Genomic DNA, 27,441 nt, shown 5'->3' with positions numbered 1-27,441 from the left:
ATCACGGAACCACTACAATATTTTGAGGATTTTTAGTTTTTCAAATGCCCATTCATTGTTTTTCCGTATTTTGAGAAATTGGATTATATAGCTTTGACTGCTATTTTTAAAGAAATCTGGAAAAATATCTACTACCATTGGGATATGTTTAACAATGCATCTGTATTACTCACCTTTTGTCTTCTGTTATTTTCACTGCCATGAATGTTTAAGATATAATCCAGTTTTTTCTTTCAAATGCAATATTTTTTGGAATTGACATCACTGTTGTGTGAATAGTCTCAGTGTCTAATTTAAAATGAGAGCTTGAATTAGAGTTTACAATTATAAATGGTCTTTAGGTTGTAAGAAGTTATGTAAGTTGTGTACCTGAGATATGTCTAAAATTCTAAGGAACATAAAGAACATTCACACTGCAGTTTATAAATAGTTTGCTGAGGTACTGCTGTAATTTATATTTTGACTGTACTTTTAAGTAGTGAGTTGAAGATATACTCATGAAGTGGTTTCTTACCCACCCTTTCTTTCTTTGCATCCTTAGCTGTAAAAGTGAAGGGCTTCCTTTGTCATGTACTGCAGCCATGAAACTGCCTTGGCACAGGACTCTGAATACAAGGGGCTGAGCAGAAACTGAAGCCTTCAGAATTTGAACATGAATCTTTTTCTCTTCCTTTCTTTCTTCTTTCTCCCCCTCCTTCCTCCTCTCCCTTTATAAATTATTTCCTGCATTTTGCTATAATAGAAAGCTGATTAACACACAACATGTTTAGGGGAAAACAAGTCAGTTATAAAAAATTAAATACTTATTAAATTTACATTTATTAATCTGAAGATGCAACGTTGTCATTCAGCCAATGAAATAAAATTTGTCAATCATATATGAAATGGTCTTAGATTCTCCCTCACTAAACTGATTTCAGTGAAGGCAGGGGATATTTTACATATATGAATGACCCAAAATAATGGGCTGACAACATACCCAAGCCTTCATGGTTATGAAGTGACATACACATATGTAGGTTTACAGGGCCATGTCTGATCAGAAAGTATGGAACTACTCAACAAGCACCGAGTAAATAAATTCAGTTCAGTTGGTCTCAGATAACACTTGGCAGTAAAGCACCAAACACCAAACCAATACATTATTCTTTTCAACACAAATAAGAGTACTCTAGTTGATATATTTCTTTTTTTTTTTATTGATAGTGACACAAAAATTACATATATACCAATTACCTGTATAAATCTTTAAAGCTGTTTCCCTAACACAATTTGCGCTTCAAAATCATAGAATAAACTAAACTTTTAGAAGACAATTAAAAATAAAAATACATTAAAGATATCATAAATCATGATAAAATATCAAGATGGCTTATAACTGGTATTTACACATTCTAATTATAACAACGTGTAGACTTTTACAAGAAACTGGAACTAAGAAGTTCCAAGGGAATGTTAGACTTCATATAGTTATGGCCAGACTAACAATGGCTCAAGTCCTAAAACCTTACAAAGTTCTTCCAGAGTCCACAAAAGTAAGCAGAATATTGAAAAATATTCTTGGTTGCATAAATTCTCGAAAATAAATTTGAGATTATCCAGTATGCTTTACATAGACTCCTTTAATTGAAAATCTTGGAGGTTTCCAGAGACTATCTTTTCACGTCTTCACAGCTTGGATCTGATCTGATAACAAAGACAAAACCATTGTCAGCCTCACAAGGGAAACAGCAGCAACCCTCTTCTGTAAATCAACTCAAGGCAAATCTACACGGCACGGAAGGCCCTATGTGTACATCTGTTTCCTTAAGGTACAATTAATGCTACTGTATTGATTTTTATGTAAGCTGTAAGTAGGTAAAGAATTAACTAGCTAGGTTTACAGGCTTATGAGAAAGACAGGCAGCATTCCCTTTGGTCACTGTTCCTTTTTGGATGGAATTCCCTACAATTCTTTTCTGGTAATTACTTATAACTCACTCAACACACAGTAGTTCTGGAGGTATCAGTAGCTTTATCAGACTTCAGCTCTCAGTCTTCCCATTTAGTGACTCCTCTGCAAGCTTTATGCTCCTGGTACTGCTAACTCAGTTAATGCCGTCATTATCTGTATGACTGTGCCAGTGTCTCTCAGTGCCCAGACAGGCGGTATGTATACTTTCTTCTTATAAATTTTGTTCTCCCTAAAGTAACAATTGCCACCAAGCCCGTCTATTTACTACTTATCTATTACTTCTTTTCCTTTCTCCTTCCTCCTCCTCCTCCTCAAGCATATTTAACATTAGCTCAATCCAAATACTCTCACATGGGAAGCACATTATATAGTTCATCATTTTCACCTTTTAAAAAAATTATGTAAAAACATTATTTATGTGTATGGATTTTTGCCTACATGTGTGTTGTGTACCACATGCATGCCTGGTGCTCACAGAAGCTAGTAAACGGTGTTGGGTACCCTGGAGCTGGACTAATGGGTGGTTGAGCCCCCCATGTGGGTGCTGGGAATGTAACTTGGGCCCTCTGGAAGAGCAGTCTTAACCACAGAGCCATCTCCCTAGCCCTTGTTTTCACCCCAAGCTTCATGAGGTCTCCCCAATCCACATTTCTGATCTCAAACAGCCCGTTTTGCCAGTTCTTGATATTTCTTTATCAATTGAGAATTTTTATTAACAGCCCATGCATTTGTTCCTCCATTCCTGAACTGGTTTTCCTAGTTCCTGGTCCATCTAAACATCCTTCCTCCTTTCTCCTTCCATCCTTATTTTGTGAGTGTATGTGTGTGTACATTCATGTGTCTGTGTGTACATGTATTTGTTGGTCCACGTGTGGCGGTCAGAGGACAGCCCTGAGTGCTGGCCTTCACCTTCTCCTACCTTAAGGCAGGGTCTGTTGCTTGCTGTTGTGTATACCAGGCTAACTGCTCACATCTGTGAATTCTCCTATCTCAACTTCTTGTCATCAGCACACTGGGATTCAGATGTGTTACTGGCTTTACAGCAGTACTGGGACTTAAAACTCACTCGGGCCTCATGTACACACAATGAGCAGTTGACCAATACTCTAAGGAGATGGGCTCCTTAATCTCATGTCTTTTACCATCACAATACTTTGATATTGCTGGTATGTGATTTCAGTATATTCTCTATGGTCTTTTCCAGGCACTGGCCAGTGTCATGGACTATCAGTACTATCTTAAGTAGCTGGTGCTGGGAAGTTTGATGTAACAACTCTTTCCTTATTTGGAACCTATTTCCACCTCAGGAAGATTGCAAAAGTTTCCCCTGTCTTCAGGGTTGAACCTTACTAATGATGTACCTTGGGTGGGAATAGTCTCCTCCCCAGAACTGGGTCTCAAGGTTCAGTTCTGACAAATCCTCTTTGCTGACTCTACATCCTATTTGCTTAGTTCTTTTTCTAAACTGCCTCATGTTTGGTACTGGATCTTTCCAATATGACTTTTTTGGGTTTTGTTCTCATGTTTTCACACAGGGTCTCTCTGCCTAGCCTTGGCTATCCTAGTACTCACTGTCACTAGATATCCACCTGCCTCTGCCTCCCAAGTGCTAGTGTTAAAGGTGTAGACCATAACCTCCTGGCATGGCTGTCTTTTTCTTTTCTTAGAAAAAAAAGTTTTTGTTTTGTTTTCAGATTTAGGTCTCAGTAAGTAGCCAGACTAGCCCTGGAACTCCCAATCCTCCTGCCTCAGCGTCTTGAGTACCAGGGTTCTGTGAATGTACCACCATGTCTGGCTTCCAACTTTGTTCCTTATCCCTTTGGCCTGCTTCCTACCACTATTTTTCTTTTGTCAAATTTGCATTGTTATTATATTTTTATTTTCAAATAACTGACTTATTTGTTGCTGGAATTTCTTCTCAGTAAGTAGTATCTTGATCTCATTCATGAAAATGACATTTGTAAAGGATAAACTGTAATATATCTTTAATCTTCTTGCAAGTTTTCATTTGTGTATTTCATATTTTTATCCTCAGATGTCTGGCTATCCTTTTGCTATCTGTTTATATGAATGACTGCAACTAAACGGTAAGCTAGACATCAGGAGTGTGTGTGCAGTTTGTCACATGTGCTCATTATTCTACTGTTTCCGGTTAAGGCCTTTCTTTGGCAATCACCAGAATTATAGATTTACTGTCTTTTTTTCTTGGAGAGTCTGATTTTCAAAGATGAATTTCTACTGTCACTTTCGTCTTCTTCTTCTTCTTCTTCTTTTTTTTTTTTTTTTGTTGTTTTGTTTTTAAAGCAGGGGTTTTCTAGATAGTCTTAGCTGTTCTGGAACTTGCTCTATAGACCAGGCTGGCCTCAAATTCAGAAATTTGCCCCCTCTGCCTCTGAGTGCTGAGATTAAAGTCACGTGCTATGTGGTGTCTGCCTACTTCTTAATCTGATTCCTCAGAGACATCTTTATTTTCTGCAGACTTTTTAGACTGAATCCTCAGAAGTGCCTCCCTATCTTCTGCCTATTTGTACTGTTTCCTGATGGAGTAGAAGACAGAAGAGAATTGCCATGTTCTATATGAAAACTTGCAGCCCCTCCTTGCTTTCAGTTTATTATTACCACACACAGTTGTGTCCGGTGTTTTCCAGTGTTTGAATATTTGCAAAGGCTAATCCTTAAGCCGTGGGGGTTGGGGGGAATGAGGAGGGAGTGAGGAGGGAGTCTTGTTTTCTCTTAGCTCCAGATCAATCTTTTATTTTTCATTGTATTATTTTTAATTACCAGTATATTCTGAGTCTTAGAGAAGATCTTCAAAGTCAATTACATCATTTCATATTGCCAGCTTAGGATATGGCTTTTGGAGGCCTGTTAAGCCAATCGACATCTATCAGCTACCCCGCTCTCCAAACAAGATGATCATTCTACCACATTCATTCCTTATGTACATGGAGTTAACATCTTTTCAAAACACTGCCTTATTATTAGTGACACCTGAAGTTGGATTATGTTTTCATTAGAGTACTCACATGCAGAGCATGTGCAGATACAGGTACTGAAATCTACAAGTGGGATAGGGTGCTTAGATCAGAAGGATGGTGCCTGTCAATGATGTGTGTTTGCTTAATACATGTGACGGATGACCTGGGACCATCCTTGGTATTCAAAATAAAACAAAACAACATTAGAGTTTGAACTCTGGATGCACTACTGATTTTCATCTTGCCTGTAATATGATAAAGCAAGTTTCATTATTTCGGAAAAACTTTTTAAAAATCTCACTTGAAAGCTGGGTAGGAAGAACATGTCTGTAGTCTCATTGTTGGGGATTCATATAGTGAGTTCTAGGTCAGCCGGTGCTGCATAAATAGCGATACATTGTCTTGGAAAACCAAAGAAACCTACTCTTCCTCCAAGAAACTCTCACTTCAAAGTTTCAGAACTAGACAATTTATAGTGGTTATTATTAAACATAAAATATTACTAAATCTTTCAAAAGAGAATATAATCATGTAACATTAATATTTCATGAAAAAGGCCAATACTAAACTTAAAGAAATAAGATTAACTTGGGGCAAAGTGAACCTTATTTAACATGCTAAGAGACTTCAGGATTCCAAAAGTGAAATGAGTATAGCTCAAAGGTCTTTTATAGTTATATCTTCCTTTAACTAATGAGTGACATTACAAGCAGGTTAGTCTCTTTTATTTACTATTACTTGTTTTGAAGGATAGTTGTTTACCTCTTTTCATAATCAAAGGGGTCACTAAGAACAACAAAGTCTATACTACTTACTATTCTATAAGCAATACAATGAGTAGGGTGAAAGAAGGAGGGGGAACTCCAAGACACAAGTGAGGGGACAACAATTGAGATGTAATCTAAATAAGTTATTTTTAAAAAGAAATAAAAAAAGAAAGACAATGATCATCTTGTCCAAAACAAACTTGCATAACCTTTAGGTTTTTAAAAGCTATGTAGTTTCTGCCTCTTTTAAATAGTGTGCTAGGTAAGAGTAAATCTGTTATGTCAATCTGTATAGGTAAAGTACAAATATATTGTACTTTAACACAAGTTTTTAATATCACAATGTGAAAGTTACTTCAAAAGATAAGAAAATGTTTGCTAGTGGAAAGAGAAGTTAATGGTAAATGCGCTGCCTCAATTGCCCAGCTCTTTTTTCAACTACTCATGTTGAATAGAGCAAACGCGAATACTATTACTCACCTTCTAGAGACTGATGCAACAAAAGGACACAAAAGCACCTCTAACAATATGCTGCTCTCACACAGACTTGGGAGGAAGGTTAACAGCTCAGAACAGTAAGAAATACAACTGGTGCCAAGAGTTGAGAATTGGTACTGTAATATTGGATCATTACTGACACCTAGTGGATATTGCCACAGACAAAAAATAAAAATATAAATGGAGTTGGAGAAGGAGAGATGGAAACCAAAATCTAGATGCTGCATCATCTTCTTTTCAGTACTGTGCTCGGAATTTCTACACTGAGAGTGTTGTCAGGGCTTCCATTACACCATTCATCTTCACTGAGAGTACTGGTCAGTAGGGGAAGGAAGAAATCAAGGATGGAAATATGCTTCTCTATCTTCTCTGGAATTTTACTCTGTAACCTACCAGTTTCTTCTGCAAATCCATTCCATAACCCCGAGTACTTCTTAAAATAATTTGAAAATTGAAGTTGATGGGTTCAAAGAAAAAAATGCCTTTACTGATTTTTAGAACAATTAGAAGTATTTGTTTCATTTACCTATATGACTAGAATGTTCCTTCCAATTTAATAGTAAATATTTTGACTGACTAAATACAATCTAGAAATGAAAGTCTGTGGCAGGCAGTGGTGGCACATGCCTTTAATCTCAGGACTTGGAGGCAGAGGAATACATATTCCCTGAATTTGAGGTCAGCCTGGTCTCCAAAGAGAAACTCTGTCTTGAAAAACTAAGGAAAGGAATCTATGGAATTCACTCAAAGACCAGATTTTACATTTCTCTATGAAATGTGCTTTTAGCATTTGTATGCAGATTACCTTTCCATCCAATACAACAGGCATGGAAGAAGAAAAATGAAACAATGTCCCACACATATCTAATATTAAAAGGCTAATGTAGAAGGAAATAGTATTTATAAGCAAAAATTGTAAGTCAACATTCAGAACACACATCCATCTATTGATGTGCATGCCACAAGATGTTCTTATACAGAGTTAAAAAAATAAGCCTAGGAAAAAACTATATCTTAATTTATTCTCTAAAATAGTAGTGATATACCAATCTATTATAGCTATTTTGATTTTTAAAATAGCTCAACTGAAAATAAACAAGATACAAACAGAATAAGAGTATTTATAATACTAAGTATGAATTTTAAACATGCAGATATGGAGATATAAATGGAGTGCTACACAGCATGATTCATAAAAAATAATTGTCATTTGGTCCTAGTTATTAGCAGTAAGGCCTAACATTTGTCCCAAACTTCAAATGTGTTTTTCAACTTCTAGATTTAATGAAAATCTAGGCCCATAAATTAAAACCATTTTCTAGATTGGCTATATTTATTGAATGTAAAGACAGAAACACATTAAGCAAATCGCCTAGGAAAAAAATAATAAAATAAATGCAGCAAAATATGATATACTTACTGTACCGTTTTTTCTGACAGCAGAAATAAAAAAGAAGGGGCATTGATGTAATAAGATTAAAACATAAAGATGAAATGAATGAATGAAAAAGAAGCAGGTTACAGATACGCAGCAGCGTGTCATGTACCTTGAAGCCAGTCCACACCTTCCTGCAGTCCTTCTCCTTTGATGGCATCACTAGCACTGAAATAAAATCCATACAAAAATCCATTTTATGGTATCTTAACAACTCTAGGAGTAAAAAATATTTTTGCCATATTGCAAAGAAATATTTGCTAATAATACACATTTGTGCAAAAACTGTACATAGGAAATTAAAGTCTGAGGACTAGGAATGAGACAGATTTTGAGGGGTTTTAGTGATGTTAAGAAGACGTAAATGTCAGGTTATTTTCCTACTGCAGACAAACTTTCTAGAGTCCTACCTCACCCTACCCACTGCTCCACAGCATTTCCTTGCTAGAATGTTTGACTTAGGCCACAATATAGTCACAGAATCAATTAGCTTTGTTTGAAAAGTGCTCTATTATCTATAGCGTAAAAACTCATAATTATAACATGGGTTTTGTTGTTGCTGTTGTTTTATTTTTGAGGCAGGGTCTCATAACACTTCAAGTTTGCCTAACCCTGGCTTCTAGCCTGCAAACACAAGAATAATAGTTGTGAGCCACCAGGCCTAACTCATAAACTTTTATAAGCTATTAGGAAAAAAAATCCAGTCAATTTCAAATATACTTTTATGTTTATTACTGCAAGAAACTTAGGCATCTGCAACCGAGGGAATATTACCACTGACCTGACATGGTTATTGTAGAATTGCATATTTGAAACATGCATGTAAAAGAAAAATGCTTCCATTGTCTTCCATCCATGAACTTAAATGCCTAATGTGATATTTCATCTATAATTTTCATTACAGTATATAAAAACCCCAAGTATAGGTACATAACCTTGCCTCCTTGGGCAGGGCAGAAGGAAGGGGTGGAGCAAAGGTTTGTGGGCTTGGGGAACAGAAGGATCTTGGGTAGGAGAGAGGTACCGGAGGAGGAAGGAGGACCAGAATTGCCACGGGATAGGAAAGAGCCATGTGGCCAGGAGGAGGAACTCTGAAGTTCCGCATGGAAAGAAGCAGCCCAGATAAAAAACGTAAGCAAGTATTTTGGAATTATGGGTGGGAAACAACCCAGATAGAAATGAAAAAGCAAACAGTTTAGGGGGTTAATATCTGCCCAGCCCCAGGGCTGGAGAGATGGCTCAGAGGTTAAGAGCACTGGCTGTTCTTCCAAAGGTCCTGAGTTCAATTCCCAGCAACCACATGGTGGCTCACAACCATCTGTAATGAGACCTAGTGCCCTCTTCTGGCCTGCAGACACACATGGGGGCAGAGCACTATATAAATAATAAATAAATAAAAATCTTAAAAAAAGAAATATCTGCCTAGCCCCACGTAAAATAATGCTTATTCTAAAATACAATCGGAGTCTGTGTCTTTTATTGACTACAACAGTGGGTTAGATAATACCGCCATAATAATTATAGGCTAATTTTATAATAAACATTATTAGACTTTTTAAATTTACTAGAACAGCATAGTAAAGAGCCTAAACAATGTGGTTCCATCCCCTTGATGGGGAGGCCCGTTGGCACTCAGTGGAAGGATAGCAGGCTACCAAGAAGAGACTTAATACCCTATGATCTGAACTATTTCTCTGAACAAGTTCCTTGTTCCTGTGAAATAAACTGTGAGGCTCAGACTGAAGCAAACATCAAGTTCTTCCCAAGATGCCACAGTGCTTTGTTTTATGGCCCCGTGTTACTTGTCAGTGGACACATAGTCCTCAATTTCCCCCTTTGACTACTTTGCTATAGGCGGGCTATTTGCTATTAGTGGAACAGAACAGGTACACTTGCAGCCATGAAGAGCCCTTCTTATCCTGCCCTGACTGGGTATGTACTTCTCCAACCAGGCCTTCGCATGAAACGCTCCTGGACTGAAGTCAGGCTGCAAAGACATTAAGTCCTCATGCTTCCTTACCCTTCTGACAGTTCTTAATCCACTCATCTCACGTTCTGTACAATTATTTCCTTATTATCTGTCTATTCCACAAGTAAATACTCAAATCCAAATAAACCTCAAAGAGCTAAGTCAAAATATGTGACCACAGTGAGGCTCTAGGCTCCATGGTGAGTAACAATGGTCAGAAATAAAGACCTAGAGCTCTTTAGTTTCTCAGACTACACCCATGTACTTGTGTGTAGGGTGAGAAAGAAACAGTCTTATCTCTGTGTCACTAAGTACTACCATTCATATATCTAAAGCTGGAATCGAGAGATAAACATTTTTTCTTTAATTTTGTGCATGCTTTTAAGAGAAATAAAAAATACAGAATAAATCTTACACACGAGGTGCTAATTTGAATTTAGCAAGGTGCTATCCTGTTTGAATTAAGGAGAAGTAAAGTTATAGATAGGTTTAAAAACATGGTGACATTTTTCTACATTACATGGAAAGCATAGAACCAGGGAAGTCAACATCCTTACAGCATCAAGATTTCACCTTTCACATGGAGAACTTTTGAGATGTCATAATTGTATAAACGAATCTGTTTAAATGTAACTGTTAGTTATTTTAGGTAGAAGAGAAGTAATTCACTCATAAAATTTGACATGTTTGAACATTCTGCTTTTGGCCAAAGCATTACAATACTTAGTAAAATACAAAAACTAGTATTTGTTTTAATGTATATTGCCTTTGGAGACCGACATTTTAGAGTCCAATGATTTGTGACAGCCAACGTTCTATTTCAAAATTTTCTCTGTCTAAAACCCCACTCTTCTTAAACTATCAAATACCAGTAGACCTCAGATTCAAATGCAAAAACTGTAGAGTGGCACCAACCCTCCCCCCACTGTTCAAAAGCAAGGAAGGTTTTGCTCTTTCGTTCCTGGGCAGAAGGTTGGTGGCGGCCTCGCAGAATCCTGAGATGTCTCTAAGGTCTACTTAAACATTCTCTGTTCAGCACCAAGGCTAGCTCTTAAGGAGCTTTTCTTCTTATTGGAATTTCATACAAAGCATTTGGATTCAATGTTTACTCCCACTTCCCTACCCATCCAACTTCACCATCGCCCTCTTTTAAAACCCCGGGAGTCCAGCTTGTGTTGCTCCCAAATATTTGCCAATAGCTCCTCAGCTAAGAGCAGAATTGTGTTCCCATCCCTCACGCCATACTGGGATTCACACCCTCTACTTTCTTGCCTTACATGTTAGGTCACTTCTAGAGTCAGTAGATTTCTCTACTTTGTGTCCAAATTCTCCTTAGTTATTACTGCAACTGTTTTTTTTTTAATTAAAAAAAAACTTTTGAGACAGGGTTTCTCTGTGTAACTGCTCTAGCTGTCCTGGAACTTGTTCTATAGACCAGGTTGTCCTCGACTCCGCCTGCCTCTGCCTCCCAAGTGCTGGAATTATTACTGTAACTCTTATAAAATGTATAAAATGTTACAGAAGGGCATTTTAGGGCATGGGAAGGTAGGTGGGTTGTAGCAAAAGAGGATCTCATAGGAGTTAATTAAGAAACTGTCTTCTAAATAGATAATGGATAGCACTTTCACATCCTGTTTAATAGTATGTCTAAATAAAACCATTATCTCTACTTCTTCATTTGAACAAATTTTTATAGCATATGTAACATATACTGGTCACAGAAGTGGGAAAATAAAAATAAGGTAGCAACCAAAATTTGGCTAAGCTAACTCCCAGGGAGCTAACTTTTCTAAGTGTTAGGAAGACAAACCACCATAAAACAATAAACAAAAAAGAGGCCATATGTTAATGGGGAAGTATAATAACAACTCAGGAAAATTAATTTGGTCAATGACTCAGACAAGGCAACACCACAATGGCTTGGTTGATTTTATGTGAAAAAGGAAGTCACTTTTTTGTAGCACCAAAGGATTTGAAAAGTTTAAAGTAATATCTTCATGAGTTCTTGCAATTCTGTGAAACAAATACTTATCGTACTCTCTACCATGTTTGGCCATTTATAAAATGATGTCAAAAACAAATAAAACAAAACAAAAATAATCTAAAAATACTACATCTTAGACTTTTCAGAACTTTTTTTTTTTTTTACCAAATATGCCATGGCTTATCTTTGATGTTCTCTAAACACAGCAACTGAGACACTTTCACAGACGTCACTGCATCTCTAAGATCCATTTTGTTTGCAAAGAACAAGATTGGAATTCGGCGATGCTTAATATCTGAAAAAGAAAAGAATGTCATCATAACACTCTAGTGTTTTGGATCACTTTGCCCTAAAGCCCTAAAACTAAAATACACATACACAGACACTTAAAGACATGTAGTTAAACATTCATCGAATCTGCAGTTCTCAACTGTGGGTCAGCATATCAGACAGCCTGAACATTAGGCATTATGATTCATAACTAGAAAAACTACAGTTATGAGGAAGCAAAAAATAGTTTTATAGTTAAGATCACCACAATATGAAGAATTGTATGAAAGAGTCACAGCATTAGACAGCTTGAGAAACAGTGATCTATACAGAAAAAAACAACCCTAAAACTACTTGGTAAGACCATGTGCTCCCTGGCTAGGGGCTTTAAACCAAAGAATAAGGTCAGCGAAAAGGAGTCTATCTGTCATAGAGACAGATCTATGCAAAAAGAGAAATATTTCTCTTGTTTTCAGTGGTAACGCAAGGGAGACAGACCTCAACAAGGAAGAGGAGGAAGTGGATTCTGCTTTAATTTTAAGTCAAAGCACCATAAACAAGTAAGATATTATTTTTTATTTTTCACCATTGCAATTTTGGAAACATTTTCCAAAGGTTTTGTGTTTTTTTTAAACATAAACTGTGTGTGTCCATTGCATGTGTGTTTGTGTTTTGAGTGTCTGTGTGTGTATACACATGCACGTAGGCGTGTCATGGTGTGAATGTGGAGGTCTCAGGACAAGTCATGGGAAGCAGTCAACTCTCTCCCTCTGCCCATTATGTGGGTTTGTGGGTTCAAACTTACAAAGGATGCCAGGTTTGGCAGAAGTGCCCTTCTCTGCTGAGTACAGCCAAGTCCACATGTTTTAAAAAGCTTAGAAATTAGAAAGCATGTTCCAGTGCTGTCCAACTGCCCCCCACAGGAAAAGCAATGCACAGCAGCACCTTCACATCTTATAAAAACACCATGTATTTCTTCTAGCCTTAATTAGTACATCTAATTCTCCGTAAAAATCAACTTGCCAATTTCATTACTATATATATTTATCTTTGCACGTAATTCCCTTTCTTACCCTTGTTACCTAAGCAACACTTAAAAACAAAATGACCAGGGGCCATAGAGACAGAAGAGGACACCCTCTAACTAGACAAGTCTCCTAATAGGCGTAGGAGAATACCAACCCACTCACAAAAACTTTGACCAAAAATTCACCCTTCCTACTACATGTGCAGGGATAAAGATAGAGCAGAAGCTGAGGGAAGGTCCAACTGATGCTTGGCCCAACCAACCCCTGACACTATTAATGATACTCAGCTATGCTTGCAGACAGGAGCCTAGAAGAGTTGTCCTCTGAGAGGCTCCATCCATGAGCACTTTGAAACAGATGCTGAGACTCATAGTCAAACATTGGGTGATATGTAGGGAGTCTTGTGGAAAAGTGAGGGAAGGAGAAAAGGACCTGGAGGAGACAGGAGCTTCACAAGAAGACCAACAGAGCCAACAGACCAGGGCCCAGAGAGGCCTGCTGAGACTGAAACGCCAACCAAGGACCATGCATGGACTGCACCTAGGCCCCCTACACAGATGCAGCTCAGGCCTCATACTGGTCTTCTAGTAACATGGACTCTGTTGCCAGCTTTTCTCTCCCTTTCCCCTGGTGGGACTGCCTTGTCAGGCCACAGGACAAACTCAGTCCCGATAAAACTTGATGACCTGGTGTGGATGGGAAGGGGGGCTCCCCTATTCTGGAGAATAGGGAAGAGGGGTGGGGAAGAAGGAGGGAGGGTAGACTGGAAAGTGAGGGGGATAGGGCTATGACCAGCATGTAAAGTGAAAAAATAAATTAATTAATTAAAAGAAAGAAAGAAAGAAAGAAAAGAAGGCAACCTAAGCAACTGTAACTGATCTACTCATGCACAGAATGTTAAGGAAATAGATGCCCGTATATAGCACAAACAAAAACACTATAAAAACTTTGAAATTTAAAAATAAGTAAATAAATAAAATTGGCAGTTATTATATATTTTGTATAACCAATACGCTTTAAAATTTACAAATTTAAATAGAAAATAATTCCATCTCATAAACACTTTTTTTAATATTAAAGAACAAACCAACATATTTAGATGGAACCCAAAGCACAGATACGAGATGGAAGAAGTCACATAGGTACCTGGGTGGTTTAGAAGGGTATCAAGCTCTTCTTTGGCCACAACCATTCTCAATTTATCACTACTATCGATGACAAAAATAATGGCTTGACCATCTCTGTGTGGTATAAAGAAACGGAATAATGAAATTATTTTAATACTTCATGCACTATTATGTGGGTATCAAACATTTGGATCCTAGTAACTTGGCAACTGTTGTATCTGAAGCCCTTACTGAACATCATATCAGTTCATATACTCTGAGAAATATCTTATTTGGAAATACTCATCAAATAAGTAATCCACTGTTAAATAATCTTGTTATTTTAACTAAATGTGGTCAGTAATAATTCTGATTTATGATCTGTGATTTCCCTGAAGAAATAAATACAGCATAATTTCTTTTCTACAGGCAGCTGTGGTACCTGATTAAATATAGATGTGACTGGATAAAATATTGTTCAAGCACTGGAGACAGAGTAACTGAGGAAACAGCAAACATCAGCTGAGGTGACTTTTACAGTACTTTCCCCCTCTCCCTTTCTCCTCTCCTCCACTCCTTTTTCCTTTCCCCTCCCCTCTCCTCTCCACCATGTAACCCAATTTGGCTTCAAAATCAGTGTCTAGGTCCCAGGCTGGCCTTAAATTTGTGATCTTATCCCTTCGGATTACAAGTACTAGGATTATAGGCATGTACCATTATGCCTAGCCTGAGAGCTGGTTCTTAAAGTGTGGCTATGTCAACCACAGATAGAAATCAACATCGAAAACAGAAGAGAGCAAAGGCACAGTATCGCGAATTATATGAAGTTACATTATTATACAGAAACCATATAATTCCTTGGATTTCTAATCATTATCATTAAAATGTAGCCATGAAGTTAAGGAATATTCACAAAAGTACTTACTTATAATAGTGTTCCCAGAGATTCCTGTACCTTCCTTGACCTGACATGTCAAATACTGTAAAAGATAAACTATAAACAAAAGCAAAACATTACTATATTTTAAGCACCTAAGTTAAATGGCTAACTTTTAATATTTTAATTTTTTTCTATCAGATAAATCATCATGGCTAATGGGCAATAAATATGGTTAATATTCAAGAAAAAATAAGTTTATTAATCTAAATATGATTTTGTAATGAATAATATAACAATGCTTTCTTTGGTTATGAGGTTTTCAAAATTCGGTCTAAACTTTAAGTGCTGAGAATAAACAAAAGGGTGGGGCACAAAATGGGCATCTGACATGACTAAGGAGTTCCCAGTAAGTCTGGGAACACAGCTTGGTCATCACAGAGAGAAGGTGGTTACCTGGAGGACTTGAACTTCTCTATGCTGAATCCTATGGTTGGAACTATATCTTGAGATTGAGCCTGTAAGAGAAACCCCAAACATTTAGACATTTCTAACTACAAACATGGATATTTCCTCAAGTCTCCAGATTTCTCTATTTCCAAAATATCCTACTAAGGAAATAAAATGATTAAATACTGTAATATTTGTAATAGGGTCACTGTGTATAAAATTATTTACAGAAATGTAATGTTTACTTGACAACTATAAATTGGTATAACACATATGTTTGAACTCACATTTTGTTCTATTAAGCTGAACTTCAAAATCACTCAACACGCACACACGCAGAGCTTATGTATGCACGGGACTGTCTGCATGTCTGCCTGGTCCCTGCTCTTAAGGAGGTCATCACATACAGAGGTAAACAATAACCAACATCTGACAACAGAGTAACGTCTGACTCAAGAGTGAATGGTAGTGAGGGGAAGACTATGGCAAGTTCTTGGCAAAGAATATTCTAGTAAACAGTATTAGAGCAATGATACTAGGGAGGGAAAGAACTTGCCGCTCAAGAAAAATAGAAGGCAGACATGTGTAAAAGCCATTGGTAAGTAAGTAAAGGAGTGATACATGCTGCCCTGACAGGTGGAATCTTGATGGCTCTGGAGGGGAGTTCTACAGGAAGAAGATGAAAAGGGTCCAAAAGAACTGCAGGACACATTTTGACAGGCCCCACAGACATTTAAAATTATACTGACAACTAAACTCATCAAATGCCTCCTAGAATTTCCATAATCAAAACCTCTTTCATTTAAGCAATATATCCACGTTATGATCCAGATGCTTACAAATTATTCTTGACTCCTCTCGTTATATGCCATGTATGAAACCATTCATTCCCTAAGACTCACTGCTCTGTGGTACTACCATAGAATAGACCTTTCCATTTGTCGCTTTCAATTACAATATCCTCCTAATTACCTCTAATCAGCTATGCCACCCGACACAAGTTAGTTAAGCCTAGGTTTGTTTAAATGTCAACTATTTATTGTGCTCATAAAGTTATTATGAGAATTAAATGAGCTAATAGGTACAAAACACTTAGCATGTTGTCTATAAACACTCCACAAATGTTTGTTTTTATTATAATTATACTCTCATTTTGGCTTGTCTTATTCCTTGCTTTCCCATATTGCCTTAAGGATAAATAAATGAAAAAAAGTCTGGTTACTTTTATGTGAAAATAAGAAGAGAAGAAGGGAAGAATTTGCCTCCCATTATCAGGTTCACTTGGGTACTCTACTTTTATAAAATTTAAATTCAAATGGAAGAGAAGCTGAAAATGAACTGGAGCATGAGGGCCTTCACAGTAACGCGCTGCCACCAGGCCTCTCCCACAGCAGCTCTTGTTTGCCTCTCCCGAGTCTGTTTACTCAGCTTTGCCTTCTATCCAGCCTTTGAGCTGCATTAATATTGTCTCCAAAGCATATTTCTTGCTTGCTAGAAAAATAAATTTTGTGGCACTTAGACTCTTGCCTCATTACTCTGAGGTTCCTTGAACAAGCTTTGGAATAAAGTACCTCTTAATTTTTCCCCCCACAATCTTACCATTTTTATTTATTTTTTGCACCAATCACATGACAAAGGTTAAAAGTTCAAAGAGATCACAGAAAATATACACCAAATAACAAATGTCTTCGCTGAATTATAATCGGAACACTTAGGTTGCCTCTACATAGTTACCAACTGCTCCACAAACTCCCCTTTAAAATTTAGCTTAAAGGGATAAATTCCCAATGTCTTCTTGTCTTGTCTAAAGTTCTAATGGAAATAATCAACAAAGCAGCTCCAGAAGTTGGCAGGACAGAACAGACTCCTATGGACTTCTTTGCCCTGAGGTGATTCAGAGTAAAGGCTGGGCACAGTACACACTCAGGAGATGGATACAGTTGATGTCCAGGAGCCCCTGGGCCAGGCACCCAAGCAGAATCTGTGAGCTTCAGATTCAGAGAGAGATCATGCATGCCTTAAAATGTAGCGTGAAGAGAAACTGAGGCAGAAACCTGAAGTCATCCTCTAGCCTTCTGACTTTCTGCTACACACACAGCAGGCACACTCTCATCCCCATGTCCCAAGAGGCATATCTAATATTAATTTCCCTTTGTGTTCCCCAGGAACAAATACATCCAAGCACTGTACTCAATGACAACAAAAAAGAGAGGAGTGCAGACTGGAACATCTGAGTCCAGCACTGCTTAGACAAGTACCAACAGGACCAGAACAGAGTGTCTAAGAGAAATCTTAGTTTCATCATCTTTGATAAAAATTATGTCCTCCATGTAATCTACAAAATGCCCTGGCCAAAGATGACAATGGTAACAATGAAGACAATAACAACAACGATAACGATGAAATCGTCCATCAATATATTCATCTATCCTCCAAAATATATTTAAGTGCTAATTTTATTCTAGGTATTTGTCAATGCTTGACAAGTCAAGGGCTCTTTGATATTGAGGAGAAATTTAATAAACAAGGTATCAAATGACTACATAGATTGCTTAAGAGTTTTTCAAGATGAAGCTAGATGCTTCTTCCCACACCACCCACTCAAATAAATGTCTCCCCATGCAGTCCTAGCTGACCTGGAACACTATGTAGAACAGACTGGCCTTGACCTCATAGAGGTTGATCTGCCTGTCTTCTAAGTGCATATACCACAATGCCTTGGCCAAAACTACGTTATTTCTTACAAAGAGAGACTGGGTCAAAATACCCTCACAACTGAGGGTATTCATTGTTTTGTACAGTACTAGTATAATTTATTCTTAAAAGTAAGTTTGAGTCTAAAATTTATTTATCCAAAAATCAATTTTATCTACACATACAAGAAGAGACAATTTTCCTATAAAATGAGAAATAGAACAGTCTCATAGTCTTTTCCCAAGAGAACACTGACATTGTAACTAACAGACTTAAGTAACTAAATTAGTACCCAAATGTAGATGAAAGCTCATAGATGATGAGTTCCAAATAACAAGGAAGAAAATGGAAAAGATACACCTGAATAGCAAAAGTATGGAGCCTCTAAACCTTCCAATTCAAGGAATAGCTCCTGGCTATTATTAGTATAGTCTTAAAAAGCTGGAGCTGTGGGAGCAAAGCAGATTGTGTTTAGGATCTCCAGGTCAATTTTTTCTGAACTAAGACAGTTGCTTACAGTTTAAGGTTCAGGAAATCCTATCAAAAATTCTATGCAACAAAAACTACCTCTGACTAATGCATCATATGTTGCATGGGCTAACTTTATTTATTTTCAGTAATAATATTTTCATACACATGTTGTTCAAAATTGCCATCTATCATTGATACGCATACCACTAAGCAGAACTTAGAAAACCGATGTATCTTCCCTTTTGTTTTGTTCTTCCTGTGAAGAAGAAATTTGAATAAAACCAATGCAACCTGTAATTAAACTTAGCCTATTTGTAAAGATCTTTAGGGGAATATAAACGAAGAAAAAGAATATTCCAGCTTAATAATCAAGATTTACCTATATACCATATAAGCAGGCTGAATATATAGCAAGCAACAGTTTACCAACAGGAAGATTACCAGGACTTCATACACATACACAAAGTTATAACATCAAAGTAATGCTGCATATAACTTTTCTAGTATCAGAAAATGTCAAGAATCACAGAGATACTTACATTTGAAGGCTTCAGTTTGTTAATGATTGTTGTTTTCCCACTATTATCCAGACCGAGGCATAAAACATGAACCTCCTTCTTCTTCAGGCCAAGTAAACCTGAAAGTCTGTCCAGCAATCCCATAGTGCAACTTAAATATTTACAAAGCAACTGCAAGGGAAAAGAAATGATTATTCCAAAGGTACCTTACATACAGAATATATTGGTATGTACACGAAGAGTGTAAAGATAGTGGCAACACACAAAGCACATCGGTGTGGCATTACCCCCAGTAAGCAGTGTAAGCCGATTATCAGAGAGGAGTCTTAACAGAATGAAGACTGGCAGCTTATAAACCTTGGCAACAAGAAGCAACATCCCTGAAACAACCAAATGTATAATATTCAAGGACTAACTCTTGTTAGCTTCAGTAGCATGTGGAGTTTGCCAACTGTAGTTTTCAGAGTTGTTTATGAATGAGAGTTTGGTGAATACTGAACACTATAGATGCAATGAGACTCAGCTACTGTCAGATGCTAAAGCTCAAAGAGGAGAAGACAAGAAAAAAAAAAAAACCAATGTTTATCATTTTAACCACTAGGTAAATATCTGAAACAGGGCCATGGTTATATTTTGAAATAATATATAATTATCAAAATTTCACTGCTTTTGTTTTCTGCTGGGTTGTTTCCAGTTTGGGTCTGGTTTTCTATCAATATAAAAATAATATCCTGCCTCACCCATCTCTTACCTATCTCTGTAATTCACCAGTAACTCTTTGGAAATAATGGATACACTCCTTCACAATTTTAGTCAATCCTACTCAATTCAACATTTTCTTAATCAATTTATCTATAATATCCTACCATTATGTAAAAGAGCTTTAACTACAATGCCATTATAGAAAAGTAAATGCAAACCTTAAAGACACATGTGAATGCACACATAAGTATGCATATATACATATTTGTTATAAATACACAAACATACACACATATGTATTTATTAATTTGTCTCTTAGGTGTTCAACTAAATCATTTTTAGGGAGAAAATCTGTCTTAGTCAGTTTTCTGTTCCTGTAATGAATGCTGAGATAAAGTAGCCCACAATTTTAGAAGCTACAGTCCATGGCAGTGTCTCCACTGTTGGAGTTTAAGCGCTTAAGACAGAGGCCTTTGGGGATGTTTATTATTAGTGTCACGTGTTGGGTATCTCCCTTCCAGTTAGTAAGAAGGGAAGGTCCCAGAAACCACCCCAAACAATATACAAGATATTGCTATTGCTCTTAGTAGCCCCTGGGAACTTGACTTTAAGATACTATTGTTGGGGCTGGAGAGATGGCTCAGAGGTTAAGAGCACTGGCTGTTCTTCCAGAGGACCTGAGTTCAATTCCCAGCAACCATATGGTGGCTCACAACCATCTATAATAAGGTCTGGTGCCCTCTTCTGGCCTGCAGGTGTATATGCAGGCAGAGAACTGTATACATAATAATAAACAGATAAATCTTTTAAAAAAAAAAAGATACTATTGTTGAAGACACCATACCCTTTGGTCACAATGTGGAGAAATCCAGAAATCCAGCTGTACTTGTAGAAGGAATATCTTGTGTATTTTATGGATATAGCACCTGTCAATAATAAATCTGATGGCCTATAGCTTAGGCAGGAAGTGGAGGTGGGACATCTGGCAGGCAGAAAGAATTCTGGGAAAGAGCCAGGCGCATGCGACTTGCTGGCAATATGTGAGTATAGATGCAGGTACCTGAGCCCAGGTAAGCAACCATGTGACAGAATGGAGACTAGAATAAAGGGGTTATTGTAAGTTATGGCCACGTCCTTGGGAAATCAACTCTCCTAGCAGCCATCAACTCCCAAGAGCTTCTCAAATAGGGGGTGACCTCAGAGAAGAGCCTAGCTACATGGCCAAGAAGTTTGTAAACTAATAATTGAGTCTCATGAGTCATTACTCCAGGAACTTGGGTGCAGGAGGAAAATCAACAGGGGCTGACCCAGAAGCTTCTTCCCCGTTAGCTAGCTTCCCTAGTACAGGAAAGTGCTATGCAGACAGTAGGGGTGAAACGTCATTACAAGTCTGCCTCATGTGTGAACGCTGGGAGCTATTATAATGTCCTAGATGACGACAGGTTATGACCATGGGTTCAAGAATGACGTGAAGGTTATGGCGGTAACCAACCAACCGCTTCCTGGATGGATTTAAGGCCTACTTTTCAAACAGAAGCTAATGCTTGGTACAGCAAACCTAACCAAGGACCCAAGAATGGGGGTGGGTGGGTGGGAGGAGCCACAGTGATCATAGGGAAGAAGTTACAACTACTACTGGGCTATATGGACACAGTAATAAACAGCTCTCTACACTTATCATTATGTCCACAGATTAATGTAGCTCTCAACCCTCGTCAGAGAAACTTCTTTTTTGCAGTAGATAGCTGTTATAAAGATTCATAACCAGTCCAAGTACAGAGAATAAGTAACTGCAAAGTGCTCAGCTCTAAATGAGATGCACAGCTCTATCACACCCCTCCTCCCAAGGCTTAGGAAACATTCTGGAGGAGGAAGCAGAAAGACTGTAAAAGCAAGAAGTTCGGGAAGGGGTGCTGCCAGGCAGAGACTTCTGGACATGACAGTGCCAATGTATTCACGGAACCCTTGACAGCCCTGGCTGTCCTCAGAAGAACAGCCCAAGCCAGCCAACATTCCAACATGGATTAGGGAAAGGCTCATGAGGTCACCCTGCCCCCCATCCCTCATACATGTGAGAAGCTATTGGCAGTTAGTGGCTGCTAGGAGAGCTAATAACCCAAGGACATAGCCATTGGCTGGTTGCCTACATGGATGACTCTCCACACATAAGCCTCAGGGCAGCACTAATTGGACCCATTGGGTTATTTTAAAAGAAAAAGAAAGAACATGAAGTCGGGAGGGGACCTGGGAAGGTGGCTCCAGGAAGAACTGGTGTTGGGGAGTAGAGGTGGATATGATCAAAACGCACTGTATACAGGTGTGAAATTCTTTAAAAATACATTAATATTAGTATTGTACTTAAGAATCCAAAGTACACACCTCCAAATGAAGCTTTTTTAATGGGATTTCCTTTACGTTCATCAAACCCTAAATATTATTATATTGTAAAAAAAAAATGTTCTTTTTACCAACCACCCAGTATTATTGGCATTGCCACAATATACCTGTCTACTAAATATTTCCCCTTTCTTTCCTTCTCTTTTTCTTTTTTTCTTATTTTTTTTTTTTTACTTTGTTTTGTTTTTGAGACAGAGTTTCTCTGTGTAGCCTTGGCTGTCTTAGACTCTCTTTGTTGACCAGGCTGGCCTTGAACTCACAGAAATCTGCCTGCCTCTGCCTCCCCGAGTGCTGGGATTACAAGCATGCACCACCATGCCCAGCTCCCTTTGCTTTCTGAACATTTATTTCTAAAGTTCTTGAAATATTAATTCAATTCACTGATTTTCATGTTCATTTAAGGTCACACAAATCTCTTATGCTATCCTTTTATAGTTTGTATGATACATCATTTCAAGCAAAGGATGCTGAGGCAAGGCTATCAACAAGAAGCTTCTAAGTCAAACACATAAGAAAAGTGGCTATATAGTTAGCATTTTGCTTAGTGCCTCTGGGAGGCCTCTATCAGTATAAAGTACAAAGCTGAATTTCAATGATGGGCCTACAAGGAGCAGTGCATCCCTATTGAGCGGGTCCTACAAGAAAGCTTTTCTTATCCTAAGCATGTGTCTAACCTTAGGTACTTTCCTTTGTGCTAGTTCAAAATCTTTTCATACTAGAGATTCAAAGTCCACTTCAAAACATTTCTTGGAACCCCAGCTTAAGAGTTGGCATTTCATGAATCTACCTTAAATTTATCTTGTGATATGAAATGATTCGTATTAATCATTTTAGTTCAAATTTGTTATTAAGTTCTATATTTTGCTAAGCATGTAAATATAATGCTTATATATTTTTCATTTTCCATATAATCTTTAATATATTTTCAGAACTTTTTTTTCACATGTCTTTTCCCTGGGCAAATACTACAAAGCTTTGTTTGTTACAAAGTTCTATTGTGAATATTTATTTTTCCAAGGCCTTTTGTGACTTTCTATTATTTTTTCAAATATCTGAGATTTACTACTGTAATATTTTGGAAAAAATTTTTTAAAGGAGTCAGCTTTTCAATTTTTTTCTCATCTGCAAAGTGAAAATCCTATCATAGCATTGTTTAAGTCTGCATTTATTCCATCACTAGTAAAATTGAGTATTACTGCAAAACTTGTTTTTTATTAGTGTTTCCTTTACATTCTTTCTTTTATATTTCTGCCCTATTCTGCTGATTACTCCTTTGTTTATTGTATGTAGTAACCCTTTCCGTGTACATGAACTCAAAACCATTTTAGTCAACTAAGAAGTTGTTTTAATAGTATTATTTTGTAGTATAGAACTTTTATCTGATAGTGTTGATGGTTCCTGTTTTCAGTTTTAGGTCTAGAAATATTTCCTTCTCTTCAGTCTTGTAAACATATTAACTACTATTTTGTTTCCTGTATTGGTGGTTTATTTTTCAGGTTTTAAATCCTAATCTGCCTGAAGTTTATCTGGCTCTGAAAACTGATTTAGAGAACTGGCTGTCCTCCTTCCCCCTTTCCTCCGCCCCTCTGTTTCATAACACAGCTAGTAACTTTTTTCCTGTTTCATTTTTCTTCTTATTACCCCTTATTAAATAATTTTTCACTCTCTCTTTTATATTCTTATGCATGTTTGAGTCTCCTGGTAGGTTCTCAAGTCTATACATTCTAAACTGTCTTCTTGAGAAATTTTAGGCACTATAAATTTAAACAAGCTTACACTAGCTCTCAGCTCCAAGAGATGGATAAAGAAAGCCCTATTTTGGGTGAGTACTTGTCTATCAGAACCTTTTGGGGGGAACCATCTCAACTTCACATAAGCTGGGAAACCTGATCTATTCTATTCGTCTGTTTATGACATATCTTTCAATTCACATATCCCTATATTTTGTCATGTGAAACAGTAAGCTTCCTTTCATTAATGTCTCTTTTTTAGAATATGTGAGATTTAGCATCTTCTTCAGTTTTGAATGGGGACTGTGCCCTGGAAATTTTTGTGCTTTTGAGAGACATGTGTTCTGATGATTTTATGTTTTTCTTCTACTTCCTTATTTTTGTTTATGTTTGGAGAAAGCAAGATCTTGGGCACCACAGGTTCTGAAAAGGCTAAGGACAACTAACCTGAGGTACATCATAAAATGCTCTTTAAGAAGAAACAAAAACCCCTTGAGATTGAGAAAGACTAGCTAATCAAAAAGATCAGGATAAATTGAAATCATAATCTGCAGCACTGAGAGTGAACTAAAGGTTTGTACTGGAATAATAAACAGTTAAGAACACTTATCACAAAGCATTCGCAGACATTTTTGATTCTCCAATTTGTTCTGAATTTCTTCAAAATAGTAGTTTAAAAGTTTTTAACAAGAAAATCACCTCACTGTAATCAACTCATAAATAAAAACATCACACAGTTAGATTAGGATCGTCACCCAAGCACAGACTTGTCCAGTCCCAAACTGTATGTAACTCAGTTAACTCCCACAACTAGAGCTTTCCTAAAGCATTTGAGCTTTGCTTAAAGTTTTACATTTTCACATGTAATTACATTAATTACATTTTTGTGTGATTAATCCCCTTAAGGAAACAATTAGCTTTATACTCTCTTTCACTACTCATTACTTAAAATTTCCAAAGATCATAGGGACTGGATATGTAACAAAATAATAAAGTGCTTGCCTACCATGTGCAAAAGTACTAGGTTTGATCCTCAAGCACTGCAAAAAGAGAAGGAAAGAATTAAAACATATACTGGAAAGAGTGCAGCCACTAAGAAGGCTTGCTGCTTTTCAAGAAGACCAGAGTTTGGTTCCCAACATCCACTACCTGAGGCTCTCAAGCACCTGCAACTCCAACTCCAGGGTAGTCACATATGACCACACACACACACACACACACACACACACACACAGAGAGAGAGAGAGAGAGAGAGAGAGAGAGAGAGAGAGAGAGAGACAGAGAGACAGAGAGACAGAGAGAGATTTATCATCATTTTTAAGAGCAAACTATAACGCTGATTTTGAGTTGAAACTAAATTGCCTTTAATGGATAGGAAGAACAGCAAACAGCTTATTGGCTACACTAGGAATAAAATATACCTTTAGCTTAAAAGGTCTTATTGTATGTACTGGCAGAATTGACAGCTAAAGGAAACGTGCTAAAATAAAACAACTCCTGTACTTGAATCAAGAACATCTCAGTTTAAGTACCTGCCCTCTACTAGTCCTGTGTGACTTTTCCAGTTGTTGAGCCTCTCTGTGCTATAATGTTGAAGGTCGTGCATAGGTTTCAAGGTTGCCCACAGCCTGGCTGATACCTTTTCAGTTTCTCATTTCACTCTTTCACTTTATTCATACACCAGCCACATTCTCCTAGCTGCTTTCTGAGAATTAGGTTTTCAAAGGATTACAGGATGGCAGGAAAGCACGCAAGAATCAGCATGCTATCCACATGTAAGAGCTTAGAGGTAAGCTGAAGAAGGAGACAAGATTAGACAGAGAAAACTCCAGAAATGCTATTTTGTAAACTTTGAACATGTCAGTAGAGTGGATTGCTGCAGTCTTACTATCCCAATCAAACAATCTTACTCAGTTAAAAGTTTTTGGTGATGAGATTTCTACTAAACAATGTATACATCGCATAAAAAGCCCCCCATCTTGGGCAGCGTTTAAGTCCACCAACCAAGCAAACAAGCTAACAAACAGCATTCGCCAAAAGCACTTCAATACATTTTCGATGCTCCTTAGTATTCATCACATAAACTCAACTCTCCTTTTCCACCTCTCATGATTAGAGACAGTAACTCGTTTGGATTAAAACAACAACAAAACAAACAAACAGAGGGCACTAGCGTAGACTAATTCTAAATCGGACAGAGAGAGGGTGTCTTCTGGCTACCGGAGTGGAAATGGCTGAGAACAGATTGCGGGAACTTTTTGAAGTACTGGAGCCTGGCGCTGGTTGCATAGCACTACAGCCATAGTAGAACGAGAGTGTGCACCTGACAAGGGTCAACCTGCCGGCCTGTAAAACAATACCCAACAGAGCCGAATGGAAATGAAGAGGGACAAAATCGGGATGGGGGTGTCTGGAAATACCTTATCTTTGAGGGCAATCCAAGGGCCACCGGGCTGACAAGAACAGGAATGGACGCGCTCTGGCACCCGTTTCCGCGGTGGGATCTTCCCCGGGAGGCTCAGCCTTCTTCTCTATGTCTCCGTAGGAAGAATCTCTTGTCACAAGCGCAGCCTCTTCTACAAATTGGGGGAGCCAGCGGCTTCGGCCCGGATGAGAGCATCAGCGTTTAAGCAGGTTCCAAGGCGCGCGGCGTTCCCTTGGTAACAGAAGCTTCTTCCGGTCCCAAAGCCACGCCTCCTCCGGGCGTAGTAGTGGGTCCGCTGTTGTGTTCTTACTTCGGCGAGTAAAGAGCTCTGGGTAAAAATGGCTTTGGTTCCGGCACAGGAACTCTGTGAGACAGAATGTGAGCAGCCACCGCGCCGGGAACCGAGTCCACCAGCAGCGTCTTTGCTGCTGGGCCATGATGGGAGTTGTAGGCCCGCGCACAGCCTGCCGGGTAGCTGGCTGGGCTGTGTTAGCTGCGCGCGCATCGCTCGGCGCTGGATTCCTAGGGTCCCGGCTCTGGTTAGCACCTAGGTCTTGGCACTGATTTGGGTTAACCGCCTCTCAACCGCAGAGGGTGACTTGCGGTTGGTAGACGATATGCCCAGAGGAGTTCTTCCTCCCTTCCCTGGCTCAGCTAGGCCTGCAAGCGATTCCTGTAGAAGTATAGCTGCTAGCATAGGCAAGAGAGGGAAACTGATGTAAAAAACTGTACTCAGTTTTTAAAGAGGTTGGAGACAGCAATTGTCAAAGTGTGATCCTGTCCCTGGTTCTTAGCTGGAGAGATTAACACCAGGGGGTGAATTTGTGACTACAAGCCTCAGGATCAGAGAGCCTGGTGGCCAGGAAAGGCTTTTGATTGTCAGTAGATGAATTTACCTTCTTAAATTCACTTGGAATTTATAGCAATAGAAATAAATTGGACTAATAGAAAGATCCTAGATAGACACTTTCCCTCACATTTCTCTTGTTCTCCAATGGACAGGCTACAAGTGCAAGAATGTTAAGATCTATGGTTTTGGGTTTTTGTTTTGTTTTCTTTTTCTTTTACTTTTTTTTTTTTTGTTAGTTTTCAAGCTAGCCATTTCCACCATCCTACTTCTCAACTAATGATTTTCATGACAAACTTGTATTTAAAATTTTTTCACCTCTTCCTTTCAGTTGTTAGCGT

General features: G+C 38.1%; 1 protein-coding gene across 1 annotated transcript; it reads right to left on the bottom strand.

The window, feature by feature from the left end:
* Positions 1-795: 795 nt before the first annotated feature.
* Positions 796-26,698, bottom strand: ARL6 (ARF like GTPase 6). The gene is made up of 8 exons (XM_084801875.1): positions 26,249-26,698; positions 19,021-19,170; positions 15,323-15,384; positions 14,915-14,983; positions 14,030-14,124; positions 11,751-11,880; positions 7,745-7,800; positions 796-1,686 (listed from the first exon to the last, which is right to left on the bottom strand). Exons 2-8 carry the CDS (start codon positions 19,141-19,143, stop codon positions 1,661-1,663), a joined length of 561 nt encoding a protein of 186 aa, XP_084658001.1. The 5' UTR covers positions 19,144-19,170; positions 26,249-26,698; the 3' UTR covers positions 796-1,660.
* Positions 26,699-27,441: the final 743 nt, after the last annotated feature.

Source organism: Acomys minous (genome assembly GCF_964271855.1).
Source record: "Acomys minous genome assembly, chromosome: 11".
In the NCBI taxonomy this organism is placed as follows: domain Eukaryota; kingdom Metazoa; phylum Chordata; class Mammalia; order Rodentia; family Muridae; genus Acomys; species Acomys minous.
The sequence above is the reverse complement of the archived record's forward strand: the minus strand, read 5'-3'. Positions and strand labels throughout refer to the sequence as shown.

Bases quoted from the DNA above. Each gene is read 5' to 3' on its own strand.
- ARL6 (XM_084801875.1), bottom strand. From the start codon at position 19,143: ATGGGATTGCTGGACAGACTTTCAGGTTTACTTGGCCTGAAGAAGAAG. The intron at 14,984-15,322 runs GTAACCACCTTC...TTTTGTTTATAG, and splicing joins GAGAAGTTCAAGTCCTCCAG to TTTATCTTTTACAGTATTTG. The intron at 7,801-11,750 runs GTAAAAAAAAAA...ATTTTATTTCAG, and splicing joins GATAAGCCATGGCATATTTG to TGCTAGTGATGCCATCAAAG.